At 44.8% G+C, this 12,710-nt stretch overlaps 1 protein-coding gene across 4 annotated transcripts in view; it reads left to right on the forward strand.

The window, feature by feature from the left end:
- The first annotated feature begins 2,997 nt into the window (after window positions 1-2,997).
- FAXC (failed axon connections homolog, metaxin like GST domain containing) overlaps window positions 2,998-12,710 on the forward strand; it is a 77,893-nt gene continuing 68,180 nt past the window's right edge. The window contains exons 1-3 of one of the 4 annotated variants that reach the window (XM_023205890.2): window positions 2,998-3,039; window positions 3,803-3,924; window positions 10,045-10,180. In XM_023205890.2, coding sequence (XP_023061658.1) covers window positions 3,818-3,924; window positions 10,045-10,180 — 243 coding nt within the window. In that variant the 5' untranslated portion in view covers window positions 2,998-3,039; window positions 3,803-3,817. The other 3 variants (XM_023205889.1, XM_023205891.1, XM_023205888.2) reach the window with 3 other exon arrangements.

Raw genomic sequence — 12,710 nt, forward strand, 5'->3', positions numbered from 1 at the left:
TGGTGGTGGTGGTAGAAAGGGTGGAGTAGAGATGCCCAGCCTAGTGCCCAGAGTCTTCAGATTTTTTCACTAACTATAGGAGCCTGAAGAGGAGAGCTGGGGTGCAGACATGTTCAGCTCCTGTACCTTCAGCCTCAGCGGGCAGGCCCTGCATATCTACTGTGGCTTCAGCCTGCGACCTGGCTCTACACTGGGGATTCTGAGGAGGCATTTTTTGAAGAGTCTGCCTCCTTAGCTCCTCTTGTTAACCCAGCTGTGTTCAGTTCCTTTCTGCTGAGTTCATCCCACCACTACCACTCCTCTGGGGCTGAGTCCCTTGCCCCTGAGACTGAGTCTCCCATCTTTCTACAGCTGGCTTGCACCCCTTTGTAGAGCAGCTTTTCCTTCTGGAACTCAGTCTGACTTTGGATGAAGAGTTGGCTGAGGATTGCATCAGTCGGTGCCTTTACGGCTAGAGCTGCTTTCCTTGCTCCCCAAAGGTTTGTTCTGAGGTTCTTCTTCTTCTTTTTTTGAGATGGAGTCTCACTCTGTCACCCAGGCTAGAGTGCAGTGGTGCAATCTTGGCTCACGGCAACCTCTGCCTCCTGGGTTCAAGTGATTCTCCTGCCTCAGACTCCCGAGTAGCTGGGGTTACAGTTGCCTGCCACCATGCCTGGATAATTTTTGTATTTTTTTAGTAGAGACAGGATTTCACCATGTTGGCCAGGCTAGTCTCAAACTCTTGACCTCAAGTGATCTGTCCACCTCCCAAAGTGCTGGGATTACAGGCGTGAGTCACCCCACCAGGCCTGGCCTATTCTGACATTCTGATACCAAATATTTGTCCAACTCAGATTTGCTGTCTCCTCAGTCTACTCTTCCTCCTTTCATCTTATACAGCCCTAGCAATAATCATATTTTCTCTTCCATGCCATGGATCTAAAAGTTAAAATTTAACATGTATCAGATTAAGATGACATTTTAGTTTCTCTTGTGGGATTTTATTTATTTTTATTTTTATCTTTTTGAGATGGTGTCTCGCTCTTGTTGCCCAGGCTGGAGTGCAAAGGCACAATCTCTTCTCACTGCGACCTCTGCCTCCCAGGTTCAAGCAATTCTCCTGCTTAGTCTTTGGAGTAGCTGGAATTACAGGCGCTCGCCACCACACCTGGCTAATTTTTTGTATTTTTAGTAGAGACGGAGTTTCACCATGTTGGCCAGGCTGATCTCGAACTCCTGACCTTAGGTGATCCACCGGCCTCAGCCTCCCAAAGTGTTGGGATTACAGGTGTGAACCACCTGCGCCCAGCCCACATCTGCTTCTTAAAGACTTTCACTGCAGTGTTCCTCTAAAAATGTAAACCATGTTTGAACCAGAGACCAGCTGATGCTCAACAGTTGTCTGATACTCCCAGGAAGCAGCAGTGGGCCCCTGGCCTGCAAGTGTGAGTGGGGCAGGTCACCATGAGTGAGAGTCCATTGTAGTCAGTGTCTTTCTGGGATAAAAATACTATACTTCTTCTGGTTTCTAACTTGTTTTTGGGCATTAGGTTTGTCAGGATTGACTCTCCCTTTGGCCTTCCATATTCTTCCACTCAAGGTAATTTATGCCCATCCCCATGCCTAGACCTAGATACGCAAATAATGTGATCCCAAGTATCAAACTTATATTCTTTAAATATTGGCTCAGTGTTCACTGAGAGCAAAGACTGAGCGCTCTGTGGGAAGGGCACAGAAGGAGCATAGAGAATCTCTGGTGCCAGGCCTCCTTGTTCCCTCTTCCAGAGCACTGCAGCTCTGGTCCCAAACTTAACTACTCTGCTTCTTGCGACAAGGCCAGGCAGCTTTCTGGTCTCTCTCCTTGCAAGATCGGCTGGTGACCACCTCAGTCACCCCAGGAGGTCGTTGGGTTTCACTCCTTGCAACCTACCCACGGGAGCTTCACTTAAAACCACACACATTACTTCTTCCTGGGAGGTCACAGGTTCCCAGGAGTGTCTGGGGCGTCTCACATGCTGGTGCCTAGACATCAGCTGACTAGCCCCTCCCCCTGTCTCGTTGAGGCAACACGTCCATATTTATTATTTTTTAACAACATGACCACACTCCTTGCCTGTTCTAAGGGGCTGGTGTGGCAGGAGAGGAAAAAAGGGGGGAGTCCTTTTGCACCTCAATCTCTGCTCCCCAGGCAAAAGTCTGGAGGTTTCTTTGATCCATCCTTCCACCTTAAGAGTGATGAACCTCCACTGCCCTGTTTCCTTTTTCAGTTCTTCCAATTTAAAACTATCCATGCTCTTGCTAAAATCTGTGCATATATTACAAGCTTCTATTCTTTGTACTTATGAACTTTAATAAATGAAGTTAAAGGAAAAAAATACACTGAACATACACACAGTTGTTAGACAGATTTTCTTTCTTTTTTTTTTTTTTTGTTGAGACGGAGTCTAGCTCTGTCGCCCAGGCTGGAGTGCAGTGGCCGGATCTCAGCTCACTGCAAGCTCCGCCTCCCGGGTTTACGCCATTCTCCTGCCTCAGCCTCCCAAGTAGCTGGGACTACAGGCGCCCGCCACCTCGCCCGGCTAGTTTTTTGTATTTTTAGTAGAGACGGGGTTTCACCGTGATAGCCAGGATGGTCTTGATCTCCTGACCTCGTGATCCGCCCGTCTCGGCCTCCCAAAGTGCTGGGATTACAGGCTTGAGCCACCACGCCCGGCCTAGACAGATTTTCTTAACCAAAAGAGGGACCCCCGCCCCCCCAACCAAAACCCTGTATCAGCGAGTTCCCTGATAGTGACTTCAAAGAGGAAAGACTTGAAGCGGGTTTGTCAGAGAAATCTCTCTAGGTATTTTGTTATTTGTCAAACCAGACATCTCGTCCCTGCGAACACCTGGTCAATCTCGAGGTAACTGTGTAATGTAATAAGAGTGTTTTTTACACATTATGCAAATACACAGCGCTTTCCTGATGGCCGGAACAATCTGATTCCCGACTTTAATCCCGGCCCCGCTCCCAGCCCCCGCCTGGTGGCGTCTCCTGCCCGCAGCTCCGCGCCGCCCCAGGTGAGTCCTGCGCGTTCCCCGCTCTGGGGCCCGCGGGAGGGGCTGGAGCGCAGGCGGAGGGCGGGCCGGGGTAGGGGAGGACCGGGATCCAGGCCCCGACTGCAGCTTCCTCGCGGTGGAGACGCATTTCCAGGCACCTCCGCCGCCCTAGCCCGCGCGCGGCGAGCGGTTTTTGGGCGTGCCGCCTGGAGGCGCGGAGCCCGCCCAGCGTGCCCCAGCCCTGCAGATCCGGCCCCGGCGGAGGCGGCCGGACCGCGGAGATGCGGGGCGGGGGCAGGGCGCGGGGTAGGTGACTTTATCCCGCCTCTGTTTGCCTGCCCCGGGGAGCAATGACATCACGCGGCCTTCTCCAGGCGCCGACACAAAGAGCGGGGCGGAGAGGCCGCTGCGGGGGGAGCCGGTGGCCGCTGCTGCCGCCCAGGGCTCTGGGGCCCCGCCGGCCAGGCCCGCAGTCCGCGGCCAGCGTTCTTCCTCCTCCTCCTCCTCCTCTGCCGCCGCCTCCTCAGTCGCCGCCGCCCGCGTCCTCCGCGCGCCTCTGAGCCCGCGCCGGGCCGCGCCGGCCCCTTCCCATGCGGGCGGCGCGGGCCCTGGGAGGGGCGCCCGGAGCCAGCCGCGCAGCATGCACTGGGGGGTTGGCTTTGCTTCGTCCAGGCCGTGCGTGGTGGATTTGAGCTGGAACCAGAGCATCTCCTTCTTCGGCTGGTGGGCCGGGTCCGAGGAGCCCTTCTCCTTTTATGGGGACATCATCGCTTTCCCTTTGCAGGATTACGGTGGGATCATGGCAGGGCTGGGCTCCGATCCCTGGTGGAAGAAAACCCTTTACTTGACCGGGGGAGCTTTGCTGGCCGCAGCTGCGTATCTGCTCCACGAACTCCTGGTCATTAGGTGAGCCGGAGAGAGGGACCCGCACAGGGGCGCCGAGAGGGGCACCTGGCTAGGGCAGGGCTGGCGCGAGGGGGGCCCCTGCCAGCCCCTCGGTCACGCTGCCCAGATGCCCAAGCGTCCTGCAGTTACCTTTCCCTAAAGGCATTCGGTGGTCACCTGGCTGTGAGGGGCAGTTTGGAGTTGAAAGGAGAATTAAACCGGTGCTGGGAGGGAAAAACATTTGTCTCCCAAAATGCTCTGGGTCACTTGTCGTTATCTATTAAGAAATGTCCTTAGGAGGAGGATCTAAGTGCAGTGTGTTTGCAACAATAGAATTGGGCCCTGCAGAAATAGGTTACACTTTTATGAAATGCCTTGTTTATAAGTAATAATGCTGGAATATTAACTGCTAACCTTATCTTTTACTTAAAGGTTAGTTCTTCACCATCCTTCCCTAAATGGTCAACATCAAAAGGCTGAAAAATTGCAAAAGCTCCAGAAACCTGCGGGTCCCTGTTAAAGATGCATGACCAAGTGTAGTGGTGTGCAGCTTTGATGCAGCCTTAACCTGGTTCTCTGCTTCTCTGGTATTGAACGCCAAGCACCATCTTCAGGCTTAGATGTCATTGTTGTGTGAGCAGTAGGACAGGCTAGCACATGGGTGTGTTGGGCATAACACGGAGTCGCCCAGTGCCGTAAACAGTTGCATCCGCTGCCGCAGAATGTTTACAAGATTGAGTTGGAAATACCAGAAAATGGAGGCCCCTGTTGTTGGTATATCCAACCGGCACGAGATTTTTGTTTGAGTAGAGTAATACCACAGGGCACTGAGACAGTCGTTTGGCTAATTGATGCATCAGTTAATGGTTAAAATTTCCGTGCATTTGAGCCCTCCGTCACTGGAAGATTACCAGAAGCCCAGTTTTCAATAGCTCAGACTGTCCCTGTGCCAGTATTTTCTAAAGTGGAAGAAATGTGTCCACACTGCCTTATTCCAGTGGAGGAATCCTACACAATAGGTTATAAACAAAGACAGTGATAGGTGACCTTTACTAGCCTGCAGGGATCCGAGGAGATTATTGTGATAGCCTAATGTAGGTATTTGGCCTAACATACATATTTTGAATAGTTCCCATCTCTGAGAGGGTGGGAAATCATTTAGGTTTGGGGAAATGTATTGGTTTTCATATTATTTAGCCGTATTTGAGGAAGTTTATTTTAAGCTTGTTGCACATTTAATTCTCTCACTTAACACATTGCCTTGAATCTAGCTGAACCAAACAAAATTTGAAGAGAATTATCTCTCTAGATTATTTGTTAATTGTGCTAGTTTTAGAACTGTATTTGAAGTTAGATTTCAAGCTACCTAAAGAACTAAAGCATTTGGGCAGCAATTTAAATGGTAACCCAGTTGTTTCTCAGTTGTATTCTAGTCTAAAGCCTTTGAGGAGATCCTGAACCATGAGACTTCTGAGCAGTGGAGGGAGTGAAGGCTTCACAGGACCAAGTTTAAAACAGAGCTTAAATGACCTTGCAGAAACGGTATGGAGCTCAGCTCCCACTCTGGAGTAGGCCATGCCCTGGCAGGTGTGGTTACTGGAGCCTGGAGAGCTCTCTGCCCACAGATAGCTCCTAACACATTTAGGGGACTGTAAACCTCAGCACTGGATGCTTATTTGGACTAAGGAGTTTAATCCTAGGTTGATTCACTTTTTCTTTTTTTTTGTTTTTTGTTTTGAGACATAGTCTCGCTCCGTCACCCATGCTGGAGTGCAGTGGCTCGATCTCAGCTCTTTGCAACCTCTGCCTCCCTGGTTCAAGAGATTCTCCTGGCTCAACTTCCTGAGTAGCTGGGATTACAGGCATGCACCACCACTTCTGGATAATTTTTGTATTTTAAGTAGAGATGGGGTTTCACCATGTTGGCCAGGCTGCTCTTGAACTCCTGGGCTCAAGCGATCCTCTGGCTTCAGTCTGCTGAGTTGCTGGGATTACAGGCATGGCTAATTTTTTTTTTTTAAACTTTTTTGTGGAGATGGGGTCTCACAGTATTGCCCAGGCTGGTCTCAAACTCCTGGCCTCAAGCAGTCCTCCCTCCTTGGCTTCCCAAAGTGTTGGGTTTATAGGTGTGAGCCACCATGCTTGGCCAGTTTTGTTTCTGGACTAATGTTTGAGTTGAATTAGACATCTGAAGTAATGCAAACAATGAAAAAGGGCTATTTCTGAACACTGAGTAGGGACTCTGCATATATGGGCTTTGCATATGTGACTGCATTTATTCCTCACAACTGTTGTTTGAAGCTTGACACCCGTTTCATAGATAAGGAAGTTGCAGCTCAGGGAGGTTAAGCAACTTGCCCAAGATCACACAGTTAAGAGTAGCAGGATCTAGATTCATATCAGGGCCTGCATTTTTTTAACCACTGCCTCTTAGATAGTATCTACTTTGGCTGGGCGCGGTGGCTCACGCCTGTAATCCCAGCACTTTGTGAGGCCGAGGCGGGCGGATCACGAGGTCAAGAGATTGAGACCATCCTGGTCAACATTGTGAAACCCTGTCTCTACTAAAAACAAACAAAAACAAAAATTAGCCTGGCATGGTGGCACGCGCCTGTAGTCCTACAGCTACTCGGGAAGCTGAGGCAGGAGAATCGGTTGAACCTTGGGGGGTGGAGGTTGCAGTGAGCCGAGATCGTGCCCCTGCACTCCAGCCTGGCGACAGAGTGAGACTCCGTCTCAAAAAAAAAAAGAAAAAAAAAGTACCTACTTTGAAATCAGTTTTGTTGGAGGAAGAGGAAGGAAGAGCAATGTGGAGAACTGAAGCATTGCTCAGGAAGACAGGCCTGTAGCAGGTGCCTTTCTTGCAGCCTCTAGGGAAAGAGGAGTAGAGGGGCAAAGGGAAAAAAGCAGGAAGGGCAAAGACCAAGGCTTTAGAGGTTACATGATAGCTACCTCCACTAAGGTGAAATCGAGGTTTCAACAGTCTTTATAATTTAGGCAGAGAACAAAACAAAATCTGAAATATGTGAGATGGAAAATACACCTTAAAATGACTTCCCTGAGTTTACTGGCTATTGTAAACTCTTCCCCAGCCTACTTGGATTTTCTGCAGCATAGACATAACCTTAATCTATGACTATGTCTCTAGAGTGGAAGAGTAAAGCTGACAGGTGAGAATTATTTAGGATGTTTAATTAATGAATATAACCAAAGTAGGTTTTTTTGGGTTTTATCCATGTTTTTTTAGCACCATATTTTTAAATAAATATTGTTCCAACACACTACTTTGTTTTCCCTGAGTAGAGATAACTTGGCAGCTGTCTTAAATTCAATCAAGCTTTGGAAATTTTTGTGTGTAAATTGAATAACTAAGTAATAACTTCATTACCAGTGCTTATTTGCACTTTTGACACACAGGGTCAGCCTCTTCTAGAACATTTAGTTGGTGAATCAACATCTGATTTCTGCAAACTAACAAATCATCAGCTGTATACAGAGGCATGTTCATCTGTGATATTGTTAGCCCCAGGAATGGTAGTAAACTAGCTAGTTAATGCTCTATAGGTGTTCTCTTATACAAACTTTATGATAAGGTGACTTTATAAAATATAGCTGTGTGGGAAACAACTCACTCAATTGTCTGATCCTAAATTAGAGACGAGTTTCTGACATATTGGAGGGAGGGCTCTGGAGCCAGACTGTCTGGGTTCAAATTCAGACTCTGTCTGTAACCAATCACATCACCTTGGATATGACAGTAAGCTCTTGATGACTCAGTTTTCTCATCTGTAAAATGGTAATAGTAGTAGTAGCTTTTCTTACAGAGTTGATTAAATGAGTTAACACGTGACATGCTTAGAACAGAGTTTGTCATGGTCAAAGTTCAATAAAACTTGGCCATCATTAGCTGTGAATTTTATCAGAAAATTCCAGGCTTCAGTGGTCTGAGTCAAACTGGCAGCTTAATACAATTAACTGAGGAATGGCCCATTTTGGTGGTCTTGAAGTGCTTAAGAGCTGGAAACTGGAGTTATTTCAGAGTCAATCTTAAATTGATGTTCCTTAGGCAAGTTGTTTAACGTCTTTGAGCTTCAATTTTCTTATCTACTGTAAAATAGTATAATATGATATACCGAATTTAAACTATAACAATACCCATTCTAAAGTGTCATTGTCGGAATTAAATAAGTTAATATATATAATATATATAAAGTCATTGGCATATGCTTGGTAGATAATTAGCATCCATTTTTACTATGACATGGCCCAAATTAACAATTAGAATTAGATCGTTCTGGCTGATGGAGCAGGGATTTTTTGTTTGTCTTCTCTCCTGTCAGTTCTGTCAGTTCTGAAATTTTTGCCTGGTTAATTTACATGAAAATACCACTTTGTGATGGGAATTATTTGACTGGACAAAATCAGTTAATTGTCAAATCTATAGTTTGTGCTGTCTTGGAACATCATCTAAATGAGTTCTTGATTTTAAAATCTGACTTCCCAAACATTCCATCTAAATGAAAACATTTCTTTTATAGTAAATATTGCCAGAAAGCAGCAAGTATTTTTATTTTTTTGACTTGACAGATATTTTCAAAATGAGTCTGAATTGTGAAGTTGAATGGGCCCTTGGGTGGTAAACTTTTCAAGAGAGTTTGTTTTACTAAATGGGGATTTGCAGGAAGTGGGCATCCATGTGATGAAGATACAAAGAAATTATTCTTGCTTGGGTAGAAAGAAGCAGGTGTGGTGTTGTACTGGGAACAATGCGAGGGAACCAGAGGCTCAGGGAAGGCCAAGGGGAAGGAAGAGTGAAGTTTATCTGACTGGGAATCGGCTGGGTCAAATGAAGATGGAAATTGCAAAAGGGTCCCGAGGAGTGGGGTATGAGTGGGGCTGTGTGGAATGATGAGCTTGCAGGGATGAGACCATATCTCTTTGGATGAGAATAAATTCCACTATTACTTAATGCTTGATAATTCACTAAATAGTTACAGTATTACCTTATGTAATCCTCATGATAATCCATACAGAATTGGTACTGTCCTCACTCTCCAGGTGAAGATGGTGGAGAGATCTAGGCTAATGTGGCCAGTAAGGGAAGCAGGGCTTGGATTTGACACCAGGTGTCCAGACTTGGAATCCAGCATTCATTCCATTATGTAGTGGTTATTGAAAAACTGTATGCAGGGAAGTCCTCCTCACCCAAAAGAGTAGCCAAAGGAAAAGATGGATGTGTGGCTGAGACAAAAGAAAGGGGAAAAGCAGGGGTACTAAAATACATGCTGTATGGTAAAAGTGGGGATGCTGGGAAGGCAGAAAATAAGGAAGACAGAGCTAGAGAGAGAGCATCCAGAAGGCGGGTTCCACGGCATTACAGGTGAAAGAAGGGTTGGGTGAGGGCATGGGCAGTTGGGAAGAGGGACCAGAGTATTCAGTCTCAGTTTCCCTACAGACTTGGGTTGTAGCAGAGCAAATCTGCACTGTTATTCCTGGGTCTTCTGGATAAATAGACTGTTTCACGGTAGAGTCTAATGGCCAAAAACACAGACTCTGACTTCTTGATTCAGTGCCCATTCTTCCATTTACTAGCAATGTGACTTTGGGCAAGTTAATCCTCTGTGCCTGAATTTCTTCATCTATAAAACGTGGATAGCGGTAGTACCTACTTATAAGGTTATTATGAAGATTAAAGGAGATAAGACCCGTGAGACCCTCAGAACAATGTGTGACACACAGCAAGCACAGAGTATCATTTTTGTCCATCCATCTTGTCCCTGGCAGGTAAACACAGCTGGCTGGAGAGTAGGTGGACCGGTACCAGAAAATGTTCTTGTTGCCCAGAGGCCATAGGTAACAGAAGGAGGTTGGTTGTTATGTAGTTACTTTGCTGAGCCACTGGGGTCATGGTAATATCATGGGAGTTTGTAAGGTTCTCTTGTGTTTTGACTAAGCTTCCATGAGTGCTGGGTGAGGTAAGCCCCTTCGACAACCTGGGTGCTGGGTGAGGTAAGCCCCTGTGACAAACAGATCTGCTTGTTCACTGAGGAGCTACAACCCTGCAGGGTCCTCTGAAGAAGTAAGGAAACTGAATATGGATAACATGTGGATTGTTCTTTATTTCTGTTTTGGTTTTGACAGGAAACAGCAAGAGATTGACTCTAAAGATGCTATTATTTTACATCAGTTTGCAAGACCTAACAATGGTGTTCCCAGTTTATCTCCTTTCTGTTTAAAAATGGAAACTTATTTAAGGATGGCTGACTTACCGTATCAGGTACTTGTGTGCAAATATGTTTTCTTCTTATGACATCAGTATCAGGGATGAGTATTTAACTAAAGGGGGGAATATTTCATCTCACACAGTGGATGCCAGAGGGGGTGGGAGCTGAAACTAGTAGTGCCTAGTCCTTAGTAAGAGGGAAATAAAATACTTGGTTCCAGAGTCTGTTGATTTTTACAGATCCAATTTAATGATGGATCAAAAAGGTCTAAACTTTTGAGAGACTCAGCGCCATGATATTTTTCTCTAACAGAGTATTCTTTGGGCTGGGTGTGGTGGCTCACGCCTGTAATCCAAGCACTTTGGGAGACTGAGGCAGGCGGATCGCTTGAGGTCAGGAGTCCGAGACCAGCCTGGCCAACATGGTGAAACCCTGTCTCTACTGAAAATATACAGTGGTGGACTGTATTATAGTGGTGGACCCCTGTAATCCCAGCTACCTGGGAGGCTGAGGCAGGAGAATCACTTGGACTGGAGAAGCAGAGGTTACAGTGAGCCGAGATTGCACCACTGCACTCCAGTCTGGGTGACAGAGCAAGACTCCATCTCAAAAAAAAAAAAAAAAAAGTATGCTTTGGTTAATAATTTTGACAGGCCTTCTGGGCCTTGACAGAGATTGGTGTCCCACTGCCTAATGTGGTTTTTTACTTTAGGTTTTAGTTTATTGACAGCATTGTATTTTGTCCCTCATGAATCTTGGGGGCAGAAGGCCCAGTACGCCATGAGGTAGATATTTGTATATGTAGTGAGAGCTTTTCCACAGCGCTCCATGTTCTGTTTGTGTGACTTTCAGGGAAACACTTGTTCATTTTAGTAGGAAGTAAGGAAGAGGAATGTACTTAAAGGTATATATTTCTCTCTGAGTAATGCTTGAGCTATGTCTCACAAAGTCAACATGCTGTGTTTTCATAGTCATTCAATTCTATGTATTTTTTTAAAAGTTCACTTATGTTTTTATTTTTAACCAAGTTCTAGCCATATGGAATTATTTTAAGCTTTGATTTTTGTTATCATTTTTAATTTTATGGTCAGAGAAGATAGTCTCTGTGTTACTGATTCCTTGGAATTTACTGAAGCTTTAGCCTGGTTTGTAGTTACTTTTTAAAAATGTTGAAAATAATTACATATGCTCTGTTTGGATATAGAGCTCTCTATATATCTACTTGCTTAAACACGTTTGGTGTATTATTTAGACCTTCTATATTTCTGCTTATTTTTTGTCTGCTGGTTCTAGCAGCTTCTGAAAGGAGCATGTTAAAATATTCAAGTGTATTTGTTGATTTGTCTCTTTCCTGTCATTCTGTCAGTTCTTGCTTTATGTTAGAGTTTTATATATTTTAGGTTACATTGTTAGGTACATATAAAAGTTCACATCTTTCACTCTTGTTTATTTTTCTAGTATGTATCATCCATTGATATCTCTTACGATTTTTTTAAAAACTTGAATTCTGTGTTATCAGATATCGAGATAGATTCTCCAGCCTTCTTTTGGTTCTTATTTGCTTAGGATATCTTTCTTCATCCTCTCTCTTTCTCTCCCTCTCTCTTTTTGTATTTGTTTCTTGCTTATGTCTAATTGGAGAGTCTTTTAATTGGCAACTTTAATCCATTTACACTTATTGAAATGATTGGTTTATTAGAACTTATTTCTAATAGATATTAGAAATTAGATATCTTATTTAATATTTTTCTCTTTACTATACTTCATTTTAAAATTTTTTCTCATTTCCTGCTTTCTAATAATTTTTTTCTCATTTAAAACAAATTATATTTTTGTTGTTATTGTAGTTACTCTTAAGACCCAAATTTGTGTTTATGCTCATTAATTTGTTAAATGTATTAAAGTCTGTATTTATTCTGTTATAATACAAACACATTAGCAGTTTACGTATACCTTGGGTCTCTCCCTTTCTTCCCAGCCCTCATCCCAGTTATGTTGCTGTTGTCTAAGATTTTAATTCTGGAGTTTTTCGGCCGGGCACAGTGGCTCACGTTTGTAATCCTAGCACTTTGGGAGGCTGAGGCGGGTGGATCGCTTGAGACCAGGAGTTCAAGACCAGCCTGGCCAATGTGGTGAAACCCCATCTCTACTAAAAATACAAAAATTAGCCAGGCCTGGTGGCGTGCACCTGTAATCCCACCTACTTGGGAGGCTGAGGCAGGAGAATTGCTTGAACCCAGGAGGCAGAGGTTGCAGTGAGCCAAGATCGTGCCATTGCAACTCCAGCCTGGGTAACAGAACCAGACTCTGTCAAAAAAAAAAAAAAAAAAAGAGAAAATGGAATTTTAGCAGTTCTTTTCCTTTCTTTTTTATCCTTTTTAGACAACAAACTTTACTATGTTATTTGACTAGCCTTATTTACCATATATCTTATTCCAAAGGATTTATCTTTTTATTTGAGAACTTCCCTGATGAATATTTTTAGAGTGAGTCTTTACGTGGCAAACCTTCAGTGGCTTTGCATGCCTGAGAATATTGTTATTATACTCTCACATTTGATAAATTTGTGTTCAAAGTTCTTTT

This window comes from Piliocolobus tephrosceles, chromosome 5 (assembly GCF_002776525.5).
Source record: "Piliocolobus tephrosceles isolate RC106 chromosome 5, ASM277652v3, whole genome shotgun sequence".
Taxonomy (NCBI): Eukaryota; Metazoa; Chordata; class Mammalia; order Primates; family Cercopithecidae; genus Piliocolobus; species Piliocolobus tephrosceles.